Source organism: Colletes gigas, unplaced genomic scaffold (genome assembly GCF_013123115.1).
Source record: "Colletes gigas isolate AHSC1104 unplaced genomic scaffold, ASM1312311v1 Colletes_gigas_Sc00085, whole genome shotgun sequence".
NCBI classification, from domain to species: Eukaryota; Metazoa; Arthropoda; class Insecta; order Hymenoptera; family Colletidae; genus Colletes; species Colletes gigas.
Genome location: NW_025106713.1, coordinates 92,060 through 111,730, shown reverse-complemented (window position 1 = coordinate 111,730; position 19,671 = coordinate 92,060). Strand labels below are relative to the sequence as shown.

At 36.5% G+C, this 19,671-nt stretch overlaps 3 protein-coding genes and 3 long non-coding RNA genes across 9 annotated transcripts; 3 read left to right on the top strand and 3 right to left on the bottom strand.

Annotated features, from left to right (window-relative positions):
- On the top strand, positions 1–1,538 carry LOC122403954. Its single transcript, XR_006259664.1, has 2 exons — positions 1–142; positions 254–1,538. It is a non-coding gene; the product is annotated as an uncharacterized LOC122403954 (long non-coding RNA).
- An 872-nt stretch (positions 1,539–2,410) lies between these two features.
- Positions 2,411–7,686, bottom strand: LOC122403946. 3 transcript variants are annotated; one of them, XM_043407758.1, is made up of 10 exons: positions 7,322–7,686; positions 6,932–7,020; positions 6,796–6,853; positions 6,598–6,724; positions 6,409–6,527; positions 6,263–6,331; positions 6,128–6,188; positions 5,644–5,835; positions 5,390–5,560; positions 2,411–5,213 (listed from the first exon to the last, which is right to left on the bottom strand). In XM_043407758.1, exons 1-10 carry the CDS (start codon positions 7,460–7,462, stop codon positions 2,647–2,649), a joined length of 3,594 nt encoding a protein of 1,197 aa, XP_043263693.1. In that variant the 5' UTR covers positions 7,463–7,686; the 3' UTR covers positions 2,411–2,646. The 3 variants fall into 3 exon arrangements, with proteins under 3 accessions (XP_043263693.1, XP_043263696.1, XP_043263695.1); XM_043407761.1 differs by having other exon boundaries at positions 6,799–6,853; XM_043407760.1 differs by having other exon boundaries at positions 6,805–6,853.
- Positions 7,687–7,826: 140 nt separating this feature from the next.
- LOC122403947 lies at positions 7,827–8,926 on the top strand. Of its 2 annotated transcripts, none has more exons than XR_006259662.1 (4): positions 7,827–7,923; positions 8,108–8,290; positions 8,423–8,591; positions 8,661–8,926. It is a non-coding gene; the product is annotated as an uncharacterized LOC122403947 (long non-coding RNA). The 2 variants fall into 2 exon arrangements; XR_006259663.1 differs by having other exon boundaries at positions 7,851–8,048.
- Positions 8,927–12,280: 3,354 nt separating this feature from the next.
- LOC122403924 lies at positions 12,281–13,542 on the bottom strand. Its single transcript, XR_006259658.1, has 5 exons — positions 13,418–13,542; positions 13,010–13,191; positions 12,850–12,935; positions 12,616–12,784; positions 12,281–12,546 (listed from the first exon to the last, which is right to left on the bottom strand). It is a non-coding gene; the product is annotated as an uncharacterized LOC122403924 (long non-coding RNA).
- Positions 13,543–13,953: 411 nt separating this feature from the next.
- Positions 13,954–16,175, top strand: LOC122403934 (brain protein I3). Its single transcript, XM_043407747.1, has 3 exons — positions 13,954–14,286; positions 14,752–14,939; positions 15,666–16,175. The coding sequence occupies exons 1-3, from the start codon at positions 14,220–14,222 to the stop codon at positions 15,795–15,797; spliced, it is 387 nt and encodes a 128-aa protein (XP_043263682.1). The 5' UTR covers positions 13,954–14,219; the 3' UTR covers positions 15,798–16,175.
- Positions 16,158–19,482, bottom strand: LOC122403925 (cysteine sulfinic acid decarboxylase). The gene is made up of 3 exons (XM_043407730.1): positions 18,844–19,482; positions 17,428–17,828; positions 16,158–17,221 (listed from the first exon to the last, which is right to left on the bottom strand). The coding sequence occupies exons 1-3, from the start codon at positions 19,138–19,140 to the stop codon at positions 16,234–16,236; spliced, it is 1,686 nt and encodes a 561-aa protein (XP_043263665.1). The 5' UTR covers positions 19,141–19,482; the 3' UTR covers positions 16,158–16,233.
- Positions 19,483–19,671: the final 189 nt, after the last annotated feature.

Sequence of the window (19,671 nt, the reverse complement as noted above, 5' to 3'; positions counted from 1 at the left end):
CGTACCTTCATGTTCTTGGGCTTCAATGTTCTGCCACCCACTCACGCCTTGGTACCACCAGGTAGTGATGCTGGCAATCTCTACATGCTGTATACCATCGAATAATCGACCAGCAAACTCGACTTTTAAATTTAACGCGCAGGTATAGTTTTGCGAGTAATCGCTCGTTATTTCAATTTTCTTTACCCTTATTCATTTACCAACCAACTACACGTATTTTCTCTCTTCTCTCTTTTCTTTTGTAACATTACAGGGAGGACCGTTACACTTATGATTTCCATCCAACAGAACAAATAGGCAAAATTACGTACTGTGTGAACCGTGAATTGAAATCTGGGATAATCTTTACTTGTTGTTTCATTTGTCTTTTGTTGTCCGCCAAAAGCGGTTTATTTGACTATTCGTGGTGATTTTGTTCGTCTCTTGAAACTAACTGCCTTCTAGACGTATTGCCCATACGATGTACAACTAAAAAACTATGTAACGTTTTCGGCACCGTACCTTTCAGCGTTAAATTTAAGAGAAACGCGCACAGTATACGTACACCAAACACGTATACATATAATGAGTGTGGAGCCGAGAAATACGAAGACAAAGTATAAAAGTAAATTGAAACTAATAGTCGGGAATACGTAGAACGCGTACATAACAGGCTTTCGATTAAGATATTGTCGAAAATACCAATTCATTCTCTTGAATACAATGTTAACACCTCTCTTGAGAGCACGTAATTGCTGATGAAGCTTCCCACGTGAAAGAATTTGACGGTATCGATGTTATAACAATTATAGAGAACAACGAACCGTCAAGTTATAGAAGAAATTTATTACCGACAAATCTCAATGTTAATTGTGACCAATTGGGTATCGCCGCGTTTTATTTTGTATCACCGTATATTTTCTTATATTGTTTGTAAGTATTACTATCAATATCGATTATATATTATATACGTATACGTCACGATACCAGTATAAAATTCTTCGAAATAGTTGTAGTTTTTTTCTTTATTGTATACATATACATACATATAAATTTCAAATCGATTGTTTCGGTATCGAGATCAATTTGTCTAAATAAAAAATTTCTAATAATAAAATTTTCAGCGGAATGAAACTACGATAAATAGTATCATTTTTTTTATATAGTCGTCCATTTAATGTGTTGTGTCGTGTCTTTAGGGAGACGCAGAAATATGTTGAAGTATTATCTAGTATTGTATTGTTAAGTTACCTTTCCAAATATTTCAACATTCACGTTATTATTACACTGGTATCGATCGTTATATAATCATTATTACGTAAATGTTTGTTTATTAGATTTAGGTGTAAGTTATTATTCTGAAGGTGATGAATATAATAATTAATGATGATATCTCTGGTAATCACCGATCAATTAACATTGCAGAGTTTTTGCTAATAAATATGTTCTTTAGTGTTGACTCGATAACAGATGATATTAAATCATTGTAAAATCACAAAAAAAAAAAAGTTAAAAATATTGAAAAAAAAAGAAGAAAAAAGTTTTGATAGCTTATATTAGAAATACAGATAAGTACAGAGAGTGACGAACTATTATGTGTTAATGCAGATAGTTTTAAATTTGCCTCAATTTTTTCAATTGAAGGATAATTCATTCGGTGCGTTTTATTCTGTCATTTAGTATTATAAAATATATTCGTACACTTGACCACGTAAAAGTACATGTATGCTACATTTATTATTCGTACAAAAAACGTACGTTCTAAATAAAAGTTAAGAAAATAAATTGGTTTCCTGCTTGATTTATCCTTAACCGAAGGGAGGATAAAAAAAGAATAAGCAGTATGTCGGAATCATAGAATTTATTTCGATTTTATGCGGATTATGGATCGAAGGAACGATGAGTTTATTATTAGAAATTGAATTCGTGTGAAGATAAGATTATTAATTGTATTGTTTTGTAAAAGTAAAGAAGACAAATGCATCGGTACGCGTTTACAAGTGTATACATATATATTGTCGGGAAATAATTTTCCCCCGAGATTTTAAGGTGATCGATATTTTTTTGTCAACGATACCCTAACTTTTTTTTCTTCGTCTTTGTAGAGTATAAAAAAAAAACCTATTCAACGACCATAATAACCGTACAGTTTCTGACATTTTTTATCGAGATATTTCCACCGGTCTTGTATAGATGTGTATATAGAGGGTGTTTGTTTGGCCACCGTTGGGAAAAATTTTAACGAGGGATTTTAGAGGTTAAAATAAGACGAAAATGAAGAATAGCAATTTGTTGATGGAGGCTTCGTCAAAAAGTTATTAACAATTAAATTGAAAAATTTGAAATCGTTCTGAAAAAATTATTTTCAGTTGCGGGGGTCGATTAAAATAATTTTTGGTGAACAGACATAGTCCGAAAATGTTGCGCATTTTCGAGAAAAAAAATTCAGTACGGGTGGAACTTTAAACGTTAATAACTTTTTAAGAAAGCCTCGATCAAGAAATTGGTATTGTTGATTTTCGTGTTATTTTCGCCTGTAGAACCACCCATTAAAATCGAGGTGGCCGAACACCCTGTATAGTAGTATTAATTAATTAATATAGCAGAGAATCGCGGCACATTTTGAAACTGTATTTTGCAACATTTCCTTTGAATTATCCACTTATTTTAACGTAAAGTGATAGTCCTTTTACCGTCGATCTCGGTTTCGTCGTTAACGTTTTTTGGAACCAGGCCCAAACTGTCTAGCATTCCGGATGGCGCTGTATCTTCCATCGGATAAGCGGATACTTTTTTACATTTAATTAAATGCGTAGCCAACAGATTGCCGTCAGCGGTCGCATAACCGCACGAACATTGCATCCTTTTGTCCAACGGAATATTAATGAGAGGCGAGGGAACCACCAGACTAGTCATCGGTCGTTCATTGTGAATTTGTTGTTGATGTTCCTTAAAGGCACGCCAACAACAAGTTATGTATCGACATTGGTGACATCTCTGTTCACCTGGATAATGATCTTGTTCGTCCACGTCTTCTTCGCATTCTTGACAAGACAGGTTTTCGATCGGGACGTTGACCGTGATCGGGCCTGTGAGCCACTTTTTCACCTTTTCGTCGCGTGGCAATTCCGTTACGGGACTGTCGAGGTCGAATCGTCTGTTGAGTGGCCGCTGCTTCGATATCATTATTCCGTTACTACTGCTGGAATAGGGGACAACCTTCGAGCCAGAAACACAGTCGTGCAATTCTCTCTGATGAACTTTTAACGAACTTTTCTGATTGAACCAGAGACAGCATTTCGAGCATTTATTACCCCGTCCTTGCTCTCTTCTTATAACGTGTCTCTGCATGTGCAGTAAGAAGGCATGGACGCTGGTGGCACTGGGACTCCCCTCGCTTACGAATTGTATTACTTTTAAACAATAGGGGCATTGCAAGCTCTCGCCTTTTTCATGAATACGATAAAAGTGATCGATAGCGTCCTTGTGGCTGGAAGTACGGTAGCCGCAGGTTTCGCATCGGTATGGCATTTCGGACGGATAATGGATCGACGATAAATGATTAATTAAAAGTCCGCTGTTTCCGAATTTCTGTTCGCAAATCGCGCAAACGACCATGTCGCTGTCGGAGTTGCCAAAATTACTGTGCGTCTCCGTAACGTGCGTAACCATTTGATGTTGAGACGAGAAAGCAGTACAACAATATCGACACACGGGCGAGTTTGATTGTCCGGGCACTTGAGGAGGAACATGACTGATCATATGTTCCATTACGTCTGTATTCGAACGCATCGTCATCGTACAGAGAAAGCACCTAAAGTATAACGAACACTTGTGCTCTTTCAAAAGTATATTCTTTTCACCTTCCATGGTAGCGTAATAAAATTCTTGCAACTGTATCTGATCGTTTTTACCCTCTTTGTCTCGAGCTTTCGAATCTAACATGGCTTTCTTTGCTTCGGGATCCGGACTAGCCGTCGTTGCGATATTTCTTTTACGTCCTCTTCTTGGACCAGGCTTTACTGCTTGACCATACGACACTGTCTCCTGTTGTTGTTGTTGTTGTTGTTGTTGTTGTTGTTGTTGCTGTTGCTGTTGCTGTTGCTGTTGTTGTTGTTGTTGTTGTTGATTAATATTACCAGCGCTGTTAACGCTGTTTTGTATCAGAACGTCGCAGCCCGACTGAATATCTTCTTTATTTATCGTCATTAGATGCGTCAAAGGTGGCGAGTAGGACCAATTCTGAAACGGATTCGCGGCTATCTTCGTCAATCGATCCAACAAACCCTCGTCGGAATAGATCCTAGTTTGCTCGGCGATATGGGCGATAATGTTATCGAATGCTCGTGCGGCCGTCGTACCGTACATTTCTCTCCATACCAACTCATCCAAGAATTGCTGTATCATTTGTCTGCTGAGTAAGCTCAGAGTATTTTGAAACATTCTGGGAACAATTTTTCTCAAATATTCCATAATGTGATAATTGCTCATCACGTTTCGGGGATTTTGATCGGAGAACGCGGATTGCGTGATATGAGTGAAACCCATTTCTTCGAGCGTACTTTTATCGACGGTAAAATCTGTCATGATCTTGGAATCGGTGTGCACCCAATCTTTCAACGGATGTAGAATATTATTGAATCGTCGTTTATACGATCTATCGCCGTCTTGTACAGGATCGCATGCCCTTAGTCTTAAATCGAGGGTGGTGTAATCCAATACACCGAGCACCTCGACTTTTACTTGTCGCAAGTTTCCGTCCTGCGACGTTGTACCCAAACTAATTACACCAACTTGTATCACAGAATTTTTCCCTCCCATCTTACGTGTTTTGTCCCACATTGCGGACGTGCAAACACTACGCAGATGCGTGTAAAAATTTTTCACATACACGTTCGACACTTTTACCCAGGAAACAACATTTTGAACGTTTGTCTGGCAAGCCCAATGATATATTAATTTCAAAAGAACGGTAGGTGTGTACGGTGCTCCTTGAAATATTGAACCGGAAAAAACCGAGACGAAACGATCTGGACAGCAGCTCGAGATCCAAACGTACCCTCCCGAATAAGGAAATGTTCCTTGATCGCTGTACATTCCCAGTTTCAGTTTAGTCTTTTGATAACTATTGCTATGTTGGGCGCAATATTGTTCCGATTTCACTAAACCTTGTTGTATCAACCATTCGGCAAATTTCGTAGCGGAAAACATGAGTACGCTCTTCACTTTGATATCTAAAAACGACCATTGATAATTAAAACTACAGTCAGCCGATAAAGTCTTCGTGCAATGTATGTACCTTTGATCTTATATATAAAAAAACGAAAAAAACGAAAAAAACGAAAAAACAAGCGATCAAAAATCAATTGTACGGAGACCTTTTTAATTGATCGTCTATCGAGATTAATACCTAAGTCCGATCTTTCTTTTTGAGCTATTTGTGGTGCGATGTCCTTGGTGCGAAGATTCGGTCTAGCTATGACGACCAGCGAAGGGAACGTCCTGCCACCGTTCATTTTGTTAAACGTTACTTCCCTGCCATCCGGAAGATTCTTCTTTGCTTCGTCGATTTGTTCAGCGGCTAAATTTAATTATTATTAGCGAAATTGATTGATTTTCTTTTATATATTTTTTACTTGTACGAGCGTGACGATTCCAACTGACCTGCATTTTTATTTCCCACCGATATTCCACCGATGCTAGTGTGCTCGGTTGGTTTTGAGGCAGATACTTTGGTCGTCACTCCCGTTGTTGTACTTATGGTTGGTGGAGTCGACGACACCGTTGCCGGTGCAATTTGTTGTTTAGTTACTGTTTTTATTCGAAGATTCGTTACACCCTGTGGACTGGTGGTAGCTGGAAAATAAGATTTAATCTCCATACATGTGTCGGCTGACCAAGATACGCTGACACCAGACCTGAGCACTTTTAAAACAAATTAATATAATAGAAATTCTTCCGATACCAATTTCGTCATGTTTTGCTAATATATATATATATATATATATATATATATATATTAATTTCCAGAACTTATCTCAAGTACTTGTTATTTAAAATATTTATTTCTTAGTTTGATTTCAAATAGAATCTGCACAGGCCTGCACTTTGTCGAGCGTTTACTCGAAAGCAGTCTTCTAGAACTTACTTGGTGTTACAACGTGCGTCGAAGAGCCCACTTTTTGTTTTCCACGGGTGATCAGCACGGGCTATAAGACGAAAATCAGGCAGTGAATTAAGGAAAATTATTAAACGAAAGTTTCGATATCGATGCACAACGTACTTCCTCTATTATATCAGGTTGCTGGACTTGGAGTACTTTTGTTCTGCGTCCGGATCGTGTATATTTATACTGAGGAAAATAAAAATTGTTGGTATAATATTTGGTTTATATCGAATTAAACGAAAAAACAATAATAGATTTGGTACGTTTTCCGCCTGGGGATGCGTGACGGTAGGTATAGTGCTAGCCAACGATGTCGACGACGACGCAGACGTCAATACTGGTGTAGATATTGTACCCGACGAAGCAGTCGTTATGGTAGTACCTGTAATATATGCAATTTCAGTTCGTTAATCGTACGCGCGTACATCTATTAAGAAAGAATAATCTTTTACCTTGAGGTTGAGCGACCGATCCTAAAATAACTCCCATTCTTGAATCCACGACCAACTGTATGTTACCTTGAGAGCCGTTTGCATTATTCAGTACATTGAGCTTAATCGGCTGATTCTTATTTTGATTCTGTGAAAATTAGGAATATAGAAACTCCTCTATGATTATATTATTTTTGACACATTTGATATAATACTCGCAACACTCACGATGGACTGTGGATTATTTTTAACAACAGCTTGCGCAGGATTTGCAGGCCTGATATACCAGAAAATAGAAAAATATAAATTTCCTACAAGAACAATGGTAAGATAACATTTAGAAAGAGATACCTACAATGTGTACTGATAACCATTGACATTGCCTGCTTGACATACCAATTTACCTCCATGATCTTTCACCAATTCCTCTAAAGTAGCAGCAACCTAGAAATCGAAATAAATGTGTTGGATATTAATAGATCCCGTGGCAAACCATTATGCTGTGTTTTGTTTCTTGAAGCAAAACAAAGGTAGAGGAAAAATAAACCATGGCAAGAAGACATACATAGATGCATAAACATGCGTGCATAGAGGAAAAAAATGCCGTAGTAATATCGCGGGAGAGCCGGTGGTGAAGCAATCGGCTGAAAATCCCGCATTAGAGCAGAACCCGCGTGCAATATGTTAACAATTAAATTTATTATTTAACAAGACAATATTGTATGAGAGAAGGAAGAAAACATACCCTGTCATAATTCTCCTTGAGTTCTAATCGTAGCATTAATTGCGCTTCGCTAAGTGGCTCTTCGGAGCATTCTAAATTTAAAGTCATGTGGGTCGGTCGAATATTCGTCACTGAACGCGTGATTAACCGATTTTTTGGCATTTTTATGATATAGACAATTTCTTAGAAGGACAGAAAACTTTCGAAAAAGAGGAACATACATTTAATTCGACTAAATGTTCACTGTACGTCGCTACTACTCTCTAAACGTTTTACTCGCGAGCAATGAGTTCATGCTCAACGAATTTAAGTGATTTTCTTTACGAACAGAATTCACCCTTGTTATTGTTTGCTTCGCAAAACTAACTTTTCTCCAGTTTAATAGGTTATTGCCAGGGGCTGTGCACTCTACCACTGACCAAACTGATCTCAATATAGAGAGAAAAGTGTCGTCACTGTTACACCTTGTTTCTCAAACACCCCGCCAGTGTCGCTGATATAGTTTCTTTTGTCGCCTGAAGTGACTTGCAGTTGCAGCTTGCAGGTTGCAGTGTTGGCAGACGGAACTCTCGGTGCATCAGGAGCTGCTCATTACATTTTCTCGATTTTCGCACGTTAACCAGGTAACGTTACCTATTTATTTAGGTACTGTGGTCCGCTGATTTCAAGTCCCGCGAGAAGATACAGGGGCAGGAGGTTCACATGTCTTTCTAATTACCGCGACGAACAGTGAACCAGAGTTCAATGTGTACGTAGGCGGGAATACGTGTATCCCTTTTAGGTACTTTTATCGCATTCTTGCCACAGGACTTGAAGCAGCGGTGGAACCAGCTACCTATCTACCCAGAGCTGCCAGAAAAGCATCGACGAAAGGCAAACTGATGCATGCCCTCTCTCTCGATTCTCCGAAGCTGCCCCAAGTAATTTCTTCGAACAACTGAAATTCGACCTCACGTCAACGGCATACGATTCCAAGCGAGAACTGCCCAGGTATTTTTAATACACGTTTTAAGACCTCCTGTGAAATAAATACATATTTATAACATGAAATAGAATTTTTCCATTCCAAACTTGAAAGTGTAAGATGTGTAAAAAATGAATCGTATTATATTCTCATCCCAGATCATGCATGCAGAAAATGAAACAACAGGATGTGGCAGATAACATTACAGAGGAGCAGTACTGTTCCATAATGCCGAACCTGAAGATTATTTGAATTAAAAGAAAGACAACGACGCTCGATAACAAAAGCGCGACCATATCTCTAAATTCAAGCTCAATGGGATCAAATGTAAGCAATGCAAATGGAAAGGGTTGAATTTTCAAACTCCGGAAAATTCATTAACAAGTATGTTTTCAGGGACGCCAATCAAAGAATGAAATAGCGAGAAGGATCAAAATTGTGATTCATTGGTATTAAACGAATGTAAAATTGATTTTATAAATAAAAATGTTAGAATACTTAGGAGAAAGAGTCTTACGAAGCCGAGAGAATTCGATTTACAATTAATACTTGTTGTTAAAATGGATATGACTGCACATATACCTACATTACATATATGTTTTAGAATAATACTGGAAGATAGAATTGTTAAAAATCTGTTACACAACGATTTAATTTATTTATAAAAGCGTTTTCAACATCACAAGAGTTGTGTTTCTGTATAATAGCGTTTGAAAAGTGTAAGACATTCCTTATATTTATATTAATAAAACATTAAAGTCACAAGACATTTATTTTCCATACGTTTTATTTACATTCTCCACTACCTTTCCCTTTAATTCCCTAATTTCTTAAATTCTTAAGTATTATAATCATTTAAAACGATTCTAATTATTATTCGTAACTAATTAAGGTCGTCGACCACTTCTCTATGCATTATTTCGTCTAATTAATAAGTTATAAACAAATTACTGAAAGCGATATTTATTTCAATATTGGGCAAAAAAGTGACAAACTACGGTATCGCCATCTAATATCAGTGTTTCGAAGTCAAAAAATCGTCCCAGGATCACAGAATGATAGTGGAGGTATCCGGAGTACAGTTACCCCCACCCCTCCAACTCCTAATATACATAGCCTTGATTATTCATTAATAACACCTTTCCTGGTTATAAACTATTAACTCTTAGAATTGATGAATGTAGTATAGACCCTTGGCAACATTCAAGGATACTTTTTATACCCATGGCATGCGTTATTAAATAGTTATAAACAAATATCGGAAGACGAAACATTTACGGCTGTATCACCGTCTCCTTTGATCGATGAATTATCAATTTTTCAACAATGACACGCATATTTTGGCTATTAGGGAACCTAGAGGACATCCCTGGCCACATTCTAGGACCAATTTTACCTCGCTCCACGCTCTAATTAATTAGTTATTAGCGAAAGATCCCTAAGATGTCGCGTTAAAAGGTTAGAAACAGTGTTCCGACTTCCGATAATTGTTAATAACTATTTAATAACGCATGCCATGGTTAGAACTAGTATCCTTAAATCTTGCCAAGGGTTCATACTATATTCTTAAACTCTAAAAGGTCATCAGTTAATTACAGGAAAGGCGTAATTAGTAAATTAACGAGCAATAATTCATTACAAGTCGAGAAACACATAGTTTGCCGTTTTCGCCACTAGTTGGCGCCACAATGCAAATCGCTGCTTTCAATCGATCACTGCTACTTAATTTACTAATTACGCCTTTCCTAGAAACAAATTATGAACTTCTAGCGTTCAAGAATATAGTATGGACCCTTGGCAAGATTCAAGGATACCTCTTCTAGCCATGCCATGCGTTATTAAATAGTTATTAACAATTATCGGAAGTCGGAACACTGTTTCTAACCTTTTAACGCGACACCTCAGGCATCTATCGTTAATAACTAATTAATTAGAGCATGGAGCGAGGTAAAATTGGTCCTGAAATGTAGCCAGAAATGTCTACTAAGTTCTCTAATGGCCAAAACATGCCTGTAAATCTTGAAAAGTTGATAATTCATCGATTAAAGGAGACAGTGATACAGCCGTAAGTAAGTACATGATCCGACTTCCGATATTTGTTAATAACTATTTAATAACGCTTGTCATGGCTATAAAAAGTATCCTTGAAGGTTGCCAAGGGTCTATACTATATTCTACAATTCTACAAGTTCATATTTCATTTCCAGAAAAGGAGTTATTAATGAATAATCAAGGCTATGTATATCGGGAGTAGGAGGAGTGGGGGGAACTGTACTTCGGATACCTCCACTATCATTCTGTGATCCTGGGACGATTTTTTGACTTCGAAACACTGATATTAGATGGCGATACTGTCGTTTGTCACTTTTCTGCCGAAATATAGTATCGCCATCTAACGTCAGGATTTCGAACTAAAACTCCTACTCCCGATATACATAGCCTTGATTATTCATTAATAACTCCTTTTCTGGAAATGAAATATGAACTTGTAGAATTGTAGAATATAGTATAGACCCTTGGCAACCTTCAAGGATACTTTTTATAGCCATGACAAGCGTTATTAAATAGTTATTAACAAATATCGGAAGTCGGATCATGTACTTACTTACGGCTGTATCACTGTCTCCTTTAATCGATGAATTATCAACTTTTCAAGATTTACAGGCATGTTTTGGCCATTAGAGAACTTAGTAGACATTTCTGGCTACATTTCAGGACCAATTTTACCTCGCTCCATGCTCTAATTAATTAGTTATTAACGATAGATGCCTGAGGTGTCGCGTTAAAAGGTTAGAAACAGTGTTCCGACTTCCGATAATTGTTAATAACTATTTAATAACGCATGGCATGGCTAGAAGAGGTATCCTTGAATCTTGCCAAGGGTCCATACTATATTCTTGAACGCTAGAAGTTCATAATTTGTTTCTAGGAAAGGCGTAATTAGTAAATTAAGTAGTAGCAGTGATCGATTGAAAGCAGCGATTTGCATTGTGGCGCCAACTAGTGGCGAAAACAGCAAACTATGTGTTTCTCGACTTGTAATGAATTATTGCTCGTTAATTTACTAATTACGCCTTTCCTGTAATTAACTGATGAACTTTTAGAGTTTAAGAATATAGTATGAACCCTTGGCAAGATTTAAGGATACCGGTTCTAAACATGGCATGCGTTATGAAATAGTTATTAACAATTATCGGAAGTCGGAACACTGTTTCTAACCTTTTAACGCGACACCTCAGGCATCTATCGTTAATAACTAATTAATTAGAGCATGGAGCGAGGTAAAATTGGTCCTAGAATGTGGCCAGGGATGTCCTCTAGGTTCCCTAATAGCCAAAATATGCGTGTCATTGTTGAAAAATTGATAATTCATCGATCAAAGGAGACGGTGATACAGCCGTAAATGTTTCGTCTTCCGATATTTGTTTATAACTATTTAATAACGCATGCCATGGGTATAAAAAGTATCCTTGAATGTTGCCAAGGGTCTATACTACATTCATCAATTCTAAGAGTTAATAGTTTATAACCAGAAAAGGAGTTATTAATGAATAATCAAGGGTACTGCGTGTCAGGAGTAGGAGGAGTGGGGGTAGTTGTACTCCGGATACCTCCACTATCATTCTGTGATCCTGGGACGATTTTTTGACTTCGAAACACTGATATTAGATGGCGATACCGTCGTTTGTCACTTTTTTGCCCAATATTGAAATAAATATCGCTTTCAGTAATTTGTTTATAACTTATTAATTAGACGAAATAATGCATAGAGAAGTGGTCGACGACCTTAATTAGTTACGAATAATAATTAGAATCGTTTTAAATGATTATAATACTTAAGAATTTAAGAAATTAGGGAATTAAAGGGAAAGGTAGTGGAGAATGTAAATAAAACGTATGGAAAATAAATGTCTTGTGACTTTAATGTTTTATTAATATAAATATAAGGAATGTCTTACACTTTTCAAACGCTATTATACAGAAACACAACTCTTGTGATGTTGAAAACGCTTTTATAAATAAATTAAATCGTTGTGTAACAGATTTTTAACAATTCTATCTTCCAGTATTATTCTAAAACATATATGTAATGTAGGTATATGTGCAGTCATATCCATTTTAACAACAAGTATTAATTGTAAATCGAATTCTCTCGGCTTCGTAAGACTCTTTCTCCTAAGTATTCTAACATTTTTATTTATAAAATCAATTTTACATTCGTTTAATACCAATGAATCACAATTTTGATCCTTCTCGCTATTTCATTCTTTGATTGGCGTCCCTGAAAACATACTTGTTAATGAATTTTCCGGAGTTTGAAAATTCAACCCTTTCCATTTGCATTGCTTACATTTGATCCCATTGAGCTTGAATTTAGAGATATGGTCGCGCTATTGTTATCGAGCGTCGTTGTCTTTCTTTTAATTCAAATAATCTTCATGTTCGGCATTATGGAACAGTACTGCTCCTCTGTAATGTTATCTGCCACATCCTGTTGTTTCATTTTCTGCATGCATGATCTGGAATGGAAAAATTCTATTTCATGTTATAAATATGTATTTATTTCACAATAGAATATACCCACTTGTTTTAATAGTTGCATGGTTCAACCGACAGATCCTGCTATTCCCTTGCTCTTTCAAACAATCGAGCTTGCTGTTTGCATCGTACCTACCAAAATAATTCCATGTAACTGTTGCTTTTGTAAATGCATTTACAGACAACTAAAAATAGGGAAATCATACTTATCTGGCTGCTATATAGAGCTCAGGCTAAGCTCTACGATCTTACATCCTCTCTTGCGTGATGCCAGATTACATATTACAAGCTTTGCGTGCATTTCTGGATACAGTGAACGATACCAGCGATCACATTCTGTGAGAATGCACTCCTTACGACAGAACGATGGAATAAGATGACGTGAAATCTGAAAATCAAACAAACCCTTCTTAATCATCCACAATCTGTTAAAACATTCTTAGGAGGGCCCATCATTAAAGCGCTTCTTATGCATTTTTACTCCATCGCCAACTTTCAATTTAACCTAGCTAGACATAGCCAATAAAATTCAAGTGGTTATAACTTTAGAAATATATACATACGCATCAAAATTGATAAAGTTATTTATAAGAATGTAAATTTTATTTACTAACCATATGGATACATAAACCTGAGAGAGGTTTAGTTTCTTGATAATAAATAAATAAATAAATAAATAAATAAATAAATAAATAAATAAAAACAAAAAGATATTGTTCGATCTTGTATTATGTTTGGGTCGCCATCTAGAAATTGGAGGGAAGAAGCTATTTCTCGAGAAACTTGGACGTTCCAGCACCAGAGGACTCAAGATCGACAAATGCCCGCCATCGATACAATCTTTTAATTCGCTACTAATAATAATTTATCAAAATAATAATTAATACTAGTAATTATGTACCCATTATTAATAATTATTCACAACTCAAGAAACATATCATAAATATAATACTGGTAAATTAAGTAATGCTTAATTCTTGCGTCGCAAACATTTCCGAGCATCAAGTTCAATTAATTTTACATCAAATAATACATTTGTGCACTATAATTTTGTAAATAGATTAGATAGAATATATATCAGCAGATTGTAAAGTTGACAATATCAATTTATAAAATTGAGAAATGCGAAAAGCGTATGGATCCATACGATCAAGTAGACAGTTGCTGTTTACGATAGTACCTCGTCTGTGAAGGAACGGTAGATTTCTTTTATCGCCTTCGGAGCGTAATAAATAATGTACCGAGTGCCAGAATGACATATCATTATTCTTTTCTGTTGCTACACAATTGACCACTTTACGGTGTACCGCCATCGCGAACAAAGTTGAACATAACGATTCTCCGTTGTTTATTTCCGAAGGAAACTGTTCATCCATCGAATATACTATCGATAAAGCGAATTTTATTCGATCGACAATGGAGAATCAGCCACTGAATCAAGGAACTGACAAGCCTCCACTTTATTCCGAAGTTTTTTCAGAAAGTAAGCAATAAAATTCACATTCAGTTGTTAAGAACATTATCATCGATGTATCAAGTTCAACGATCGAATTCGACAATTCGAAAAAAAAAAAGAATCGTAGAACTTTTTCAATTGTCATTTTATGGAATTAGTACAATTCATTCGACCAGTGAAAATTATAACCTATGAAAGAATGCAAAAAAGACTTATCCCAATTTTTTTTAATTTCCTAACTCATGTGCAACAAACAGTTTTTTCTTTTGACATTTCACGAAATTAAATTTTTATTCCAATCGTTAACCAGATTCGTTTGGTTAATGAAAATTGTAAACTAAAAAAAAAAAAAAGTCAATTTCATTAAATTACAAACCTAATATGTCGGTGATTTGTTCTCTAATTGTTCTCAGATATTGAAATATCAATCTTCCTATTTAACAAATTGTGGTTAATATAAAGTACTTAATGCAATGTTAATGCTTTATGCAGCAACCATTACATCGAAACCACCTTCTGAATACAGTTCCACGCAAGGAAGAGGTATTTTGCCACCTGGTTATTACCCCAGTGCCCCTGGAACTAATACCTCCAACTATGTAACGTCTTATGGTTCCACCCAATCCACTACAGTTACCATACCAGAGACCATTTTAGTTGGTGTTTGTCCTGCTTGCAGAGTAAGTATACTTTTAATTCTCTCAAACTATTACTTTAGTTTTCTTTGCTATATTTCTCAATAAATTGTGCAAGCAATGAAATTTCATAGAATTAAACAAATGTTTTGTACTCTATCGCATTATTATTACAATCGTTTTTACATCCGATTCATTGATATCGACTGTGGAATAAACAAATTGTTTAACAATAAAAGTATTTTGTAATACATTGCGATGCTAGTAAGTATTCAGTAATTATTCAGAATAAGGGAGGATGCTCCAATTATTTCTGCCTTAGCATATAATGCCAAGGGCATCATTTTGAAAAACTTTTTCCTCCAAAGAAAGTACCAGTTCTTTTTAATTTACAAGATACTTGCAACAAACTACTGCGATAGCTCTATATACCGTAACAAATTCTCCGTGAACGCTACACTTCGAGCCCCGCATCTTTTACACATAATGTAAACATATATGGTTCATTCTATTCAAATTTTTTTTAAACAAGTATCTGTTAAAACATTCAATTTGTTGTTACTAAATCGTAGTAACAACATTCTTTTCAAAACATCGCTGGAACTGAAGCTGACCAGAAATTTCCTTAAAGGAAATAGTTATTCAAAGTGGTGCCGTTCGTAACATGAGAAGGTCAAAATCATCGTAGCATCTTCTCCTATTCTAATGATTATCTAATTTTCCCGTTCCCATTACCGATAATTGCAACTAAAATAGAATGTAAAACCATAGATGGGTATAATGGAAAACGATTATACGTGTCTGGGACTGTTGTGCGCGATTATGTTCTTCCCCATCGGAATACTTTGCTGCCTGATGTTAAAGACACGACGTTGTTCCAATTGTGGAGTTTACTTCGACTGATACGTGCGATTAATATTAATATTACTCATAATTAATATCAATGCGAGTAATGTAAACTAACCAAATTATATATATATATATACACACACACACACACACACACACATAGAGAGAGTTGTAAGAATAAAAAATATAGTAAACTACGTTTCTAAGAATATGTAACCGTGCATTTAACATTTTTTTTTTAACTTTTAGAAATCTTCTATCTATAAGTTCTAATTATTATTGCACTTATTACAAGTACATATTGTTATAAATAATACGTATTATCACTACGGTGCATTTTAATGCACTATAATATATTTTAAAATTTGAAAGCGAGAATATTTCTGTAACGAATTAAAATGTTATTAAAGATTGTTGAATTCTCATGGTTTATTGGTTTCCATTGAATTATCAAAACCTATGGAACTCGTAATTCTTAATATAATCTTCTTCACAGAAACTCCTGCAAATCCCCGGCGATCCTCTCAATCTCCTTCGCAAAGAACCTCATATCCTTTTCCGTTAGAGCAGAGTTCTGTAGAACGAGTCTAAAAAAGTTAGGCATCTCTCTCAACGGTTGATAACTGATCATCATGGTCCCATCCTTCATCATTCGTTCCTTGATCTTAGGTCCGATTTTCTGCAACACTATCTTCAATTCCTCCGTTCCCAAGTGTCTTGCCGACGGAGGCACGTACCAGAAACAAACGTTCGTGCATTCCGGTTCTAGAAGTAATTTAAAACCCTTTCTGTGTTTCACAAAATTTTTAAAATACTGAGACAATTCGAACACGCGGTCGATGTGTTTCTCAAGTCCCAGTGTTCCCTTTGCCTTCCACATGAACCAGAATTTCAACACGTCCGCTCTACGGCCGCACTGGACGTGTTTGTCGCCAGAGTCCTGACTGGAATCGTAGAATTTGTCAGGTTGGAACAAGTAGCTAGCGTGGGAGCCATGGGCGGCTTCCAGGAGGCCCTGGTGACGTAAAAGCAACGTGGAACACTGCTGCGGAGCTGCAAGGAGTTTGTGAGGGTTCCAGGTGACGGAATCCGCCAAATCGACGCCGTCCAGAAGGTGTCTGTGCTTCCTGGAAACTAGTACTCCACCGCCCCAAGCGGCATCCACGTGCAACCAAAGATTATGTTTCCTGCAGACGGCTGTTATTTCTTTTAGAGGATCGTAGGCACCTAGAACTGTCGTCCCAGCCGTAGCAGAGACCATAAACGGTGTTGCACCCTCGGCGATGGCCTTCTTGATTTGGATTTCTAGGTCCAACACACTCATTTTTCCTAGCTTGTCGGTTTTTATATCATAGACATTGTCTGACCCTATTCCAAGAAACGCGCTCAGCTTTTTTATCGAGTAATGGGCGTCCTGGGATGTGAAGATTATTAGCTTCCCAGAACTGGATAAACCCAGAGACTTCAGATGGGGAAACCTGAAGAAGATAAAGATTCAACCTGGGTCAAGTTTATTTAAGAGGAATAAAGACTTTAGATTTTCAAATAAAAGTTAGGATATTATTATAAATCTATTATTGATAAACTGTACTGTTTACTTCTTCCGTTCTTTAAGTATATTTATCAAGTCAACGAATAATTCCAATACCAAATGAATTCTTAGGGTGCATCCCCGGTGCATTACCTATAATGACGCGCTAAATTTATAGCATATCCATTGGCTATAGAACCACCTGGACAGAATATTCCATCGCCTCTGCCATCCTTCCAACCGACCATCTTCCTCATCTCTTTTAGAACCTCTTCTTCCATCAGAGAAAAGACCGGGGAGACCTCGTAGGTATACACGGATGGATTCAATGCATCGGTCATCCATTGTCCCAGGAGCCCGTAGGGATCCACGCTGGAGTACAGCTGATTCACGAATCGAGGATTGCCCGTTTTCACGCTGTACTTAATCACGTTACGAGCAAGCAAAAGTAATTCTTCGTGAGAAACTCCTTGGTTCGAAAGAGTTAGATCGATGGCTGAACGAAGCTCGCTGGGCTCCATCCACTCCACCACTCGATTCTTCCTCGAAACTCCCTAACAAATTATGCAAAATATTTATATAATAAACGTTTCGAAGCCAGTGAGAATAGGAAAATGAAGTTTCCAACCTCACTTTCTAGATCACTTAGGCTTCATAATTTCGAAGATTATTTAGACAAAGGGTGATCAAAGTAGAAAATAACAAATTACCAAGATACACATTATAATTAAAGTAGAAAACTTCATATTACACAAATAGTAGTATTGCAAGTGTATCTTACGAAATTTTCCTTTCTAACTAATGAGTAATTGAATGGAATTTATATCTTTCTATTTCAATTTATTTAGGAGAAAAAGAAGAATTCCATTAGTTATAAGAAAATAAGGATTGGAATTCGTTTCAAGATAGAAATTCCCATTGCCATTGTTATTAGAGCATGTCAAAGAGTTCTACTATTTTTTGTTTGGTCTTGGAAGGGTTTTTGCATCATATTGCTTCGTTGTGTTTCTTAAAACGTAACCATTATATAGCGCGGTACTTAAACGAGTGACTCACTCTACGAGTAGAAGAAAAATGATAAAAACTTTCAGAATGAATGTGATGCGAGACTACAGTGTATGCAAGCCTATCATTTAACTATCACCATATTCTTGTTCTTTTTTACTTCGTTCGGTAACTACCTTGCATATCAAGTTGAAGAATGACTAAGAATAAAGAAGCGAAAGCGTACATTTTGAAACTTTGTAACTTATTGAGACATTCTAGAAAACGTTTATATCAGATTCAATGAAATTATTTTTCTAACAGAACAAAGTTTTATTGTTTTTATCGGCAATTAGCAAATCAAAACTTTTAACAGAATTTTTCTAATTTGATTCAGATGTGATCATCTATCTGCCTTTGTCCCGGACAAAGTTTATTTGTCTTTATTTAACTTGAATAAGGTCCATTCAAACTACTAAATTTGTTAGAATCTACACTATTGCTAAATTTATATACTTTTATCACTCAAACGCCCTTCATTTAAACTCTTCCTTGAAACCAATCTCTAAAACGTCTCTTTCTCACCTCAAATATTGCTTCTTCCAAGAGCAGATCGACGAATCTCCTCATGAACTTCTCATGCAGATTTCGCGTGGGCAAACTCTTGTACCACTCGTCTTCTTCACTATTTTCCTCGGCAACGATACCCGAACAATCCTCTAGACGTTCAACTTCATTTTCTTCTTCGCTGGAGCGACATGAATTCTTCTGGAATTCATTAACTGCTACGGAATTCCCAGAGACTTTCTCTAAGAAATTTTCTGTTGTTCGAGGCACAGTCTGATGCGAGGAATCGCCTAGAGTTTCCTCGTTCGCGGGCATGGTTCGAGTATCGACGTTTTCCTCGATCTGTTCCCGAGGTGCTCTGGTACAGTTTCCTTTATACGTTTAAATGCTCGAGAAATCAAGGACAAAATCGTTGTGTGCTAATTCTACCTTCCACGCGTTTCACACAGAAACATGAGCGACTGGTTTTCCTTTCCAGCTTCGTTTTTTGACTCTTGATTCGTGGCAAACCTTGGTTGAATGGGAAAATTGCTATGCCAGCTTAAAATAAAGAATAGTAAGCTAGCATGCCAGTGGTGCAGAATTTCATTAGCTAATTCGATAAATAAAATAAAATTTACTTTAACCGCATTCGTTATGAACATCATAACGCCTCGACATTCAAGGCGAATGAATGCTTTCGAACGCAATCAATTACATAATTTCTCTACTACGTTTCTTGTAATAAAGTTGCCATCATACATCGATAGTCCATGTACGGCTCATGTAAGTCAGAGATTGCAATCTTCTCTAATTATACGCTTTTTCTGACATATCCTGGAAAACAATACAACCGTTAAAGAATAG

Excerpts from the sequence above, each read along its gene's own strand:
- LOC122403946 (XM_043407758.1), bottom strand. The coding sequence starts at position 7,462 with ATGCCAAAAAATCGGTTAATCACGCGTTCAGTGACGAATATTCGACCG. Across the intron at positions 6,725-6,795 it reads CACAGTCCATCGTGAGTGTT|AATCAAAATAAGAATCAGCC; the intron begins GCGAGTATTATA and ends TAATTTTCACAG. Across the intron at positions 6,332-6,408 it reads CGCATCCCCAGGCGGAAAAC|TATAAATATACACGATCCGG; the intron begins GTACCAAATCTA and ends TATTTTCCTCAG.
- LOC122403925 (XM_043407730.1), bottom strand. The coding sequence starts at position 19,140 with ATGCCCGCGAACGAGGAAACTCTAGGCGATTCCTCGCATCAGACTGTG. Across the intron at positions 17,829-18,843 it reads TGGAAGAAGCAATATTTGAG|GGAGTTTCGAGGAAGAATCG; the intron begins GTGAGAAAGAGA and ends ATAATTTGTTAG. Across the intron at positions 17,222-17,427 it reads AATTTAGCGCGTCATTATAG|GTTTCCCCATCTGAAGTCTC; the intron begins GTAATGCACCGG and ends TATCTTCTTCAG.
- LOC122403934 (XM_043407747.1), top strand. The coding sequence starts at position 14,220 with ATGGAGAATCAGCCACTGAATCAAGGAACTGACAAGCCTCCACTTTAT. Across the intron at positions 14,287-14,751 it reads TTCCGAAGTTTTTTCAGAAA|CAACCATTACATCGAAACCA; the intron begins GTAAGCAATAAA and ends TGCTTTATGCAG. Across the intron at positions 14,940-15,665 it reads GTGTTTGTCCTGCTTGCAGA|ATGGGTATAATGGAAAACGA; the intron begins GTAAGTATACTT and ends GTAAAACCATAG.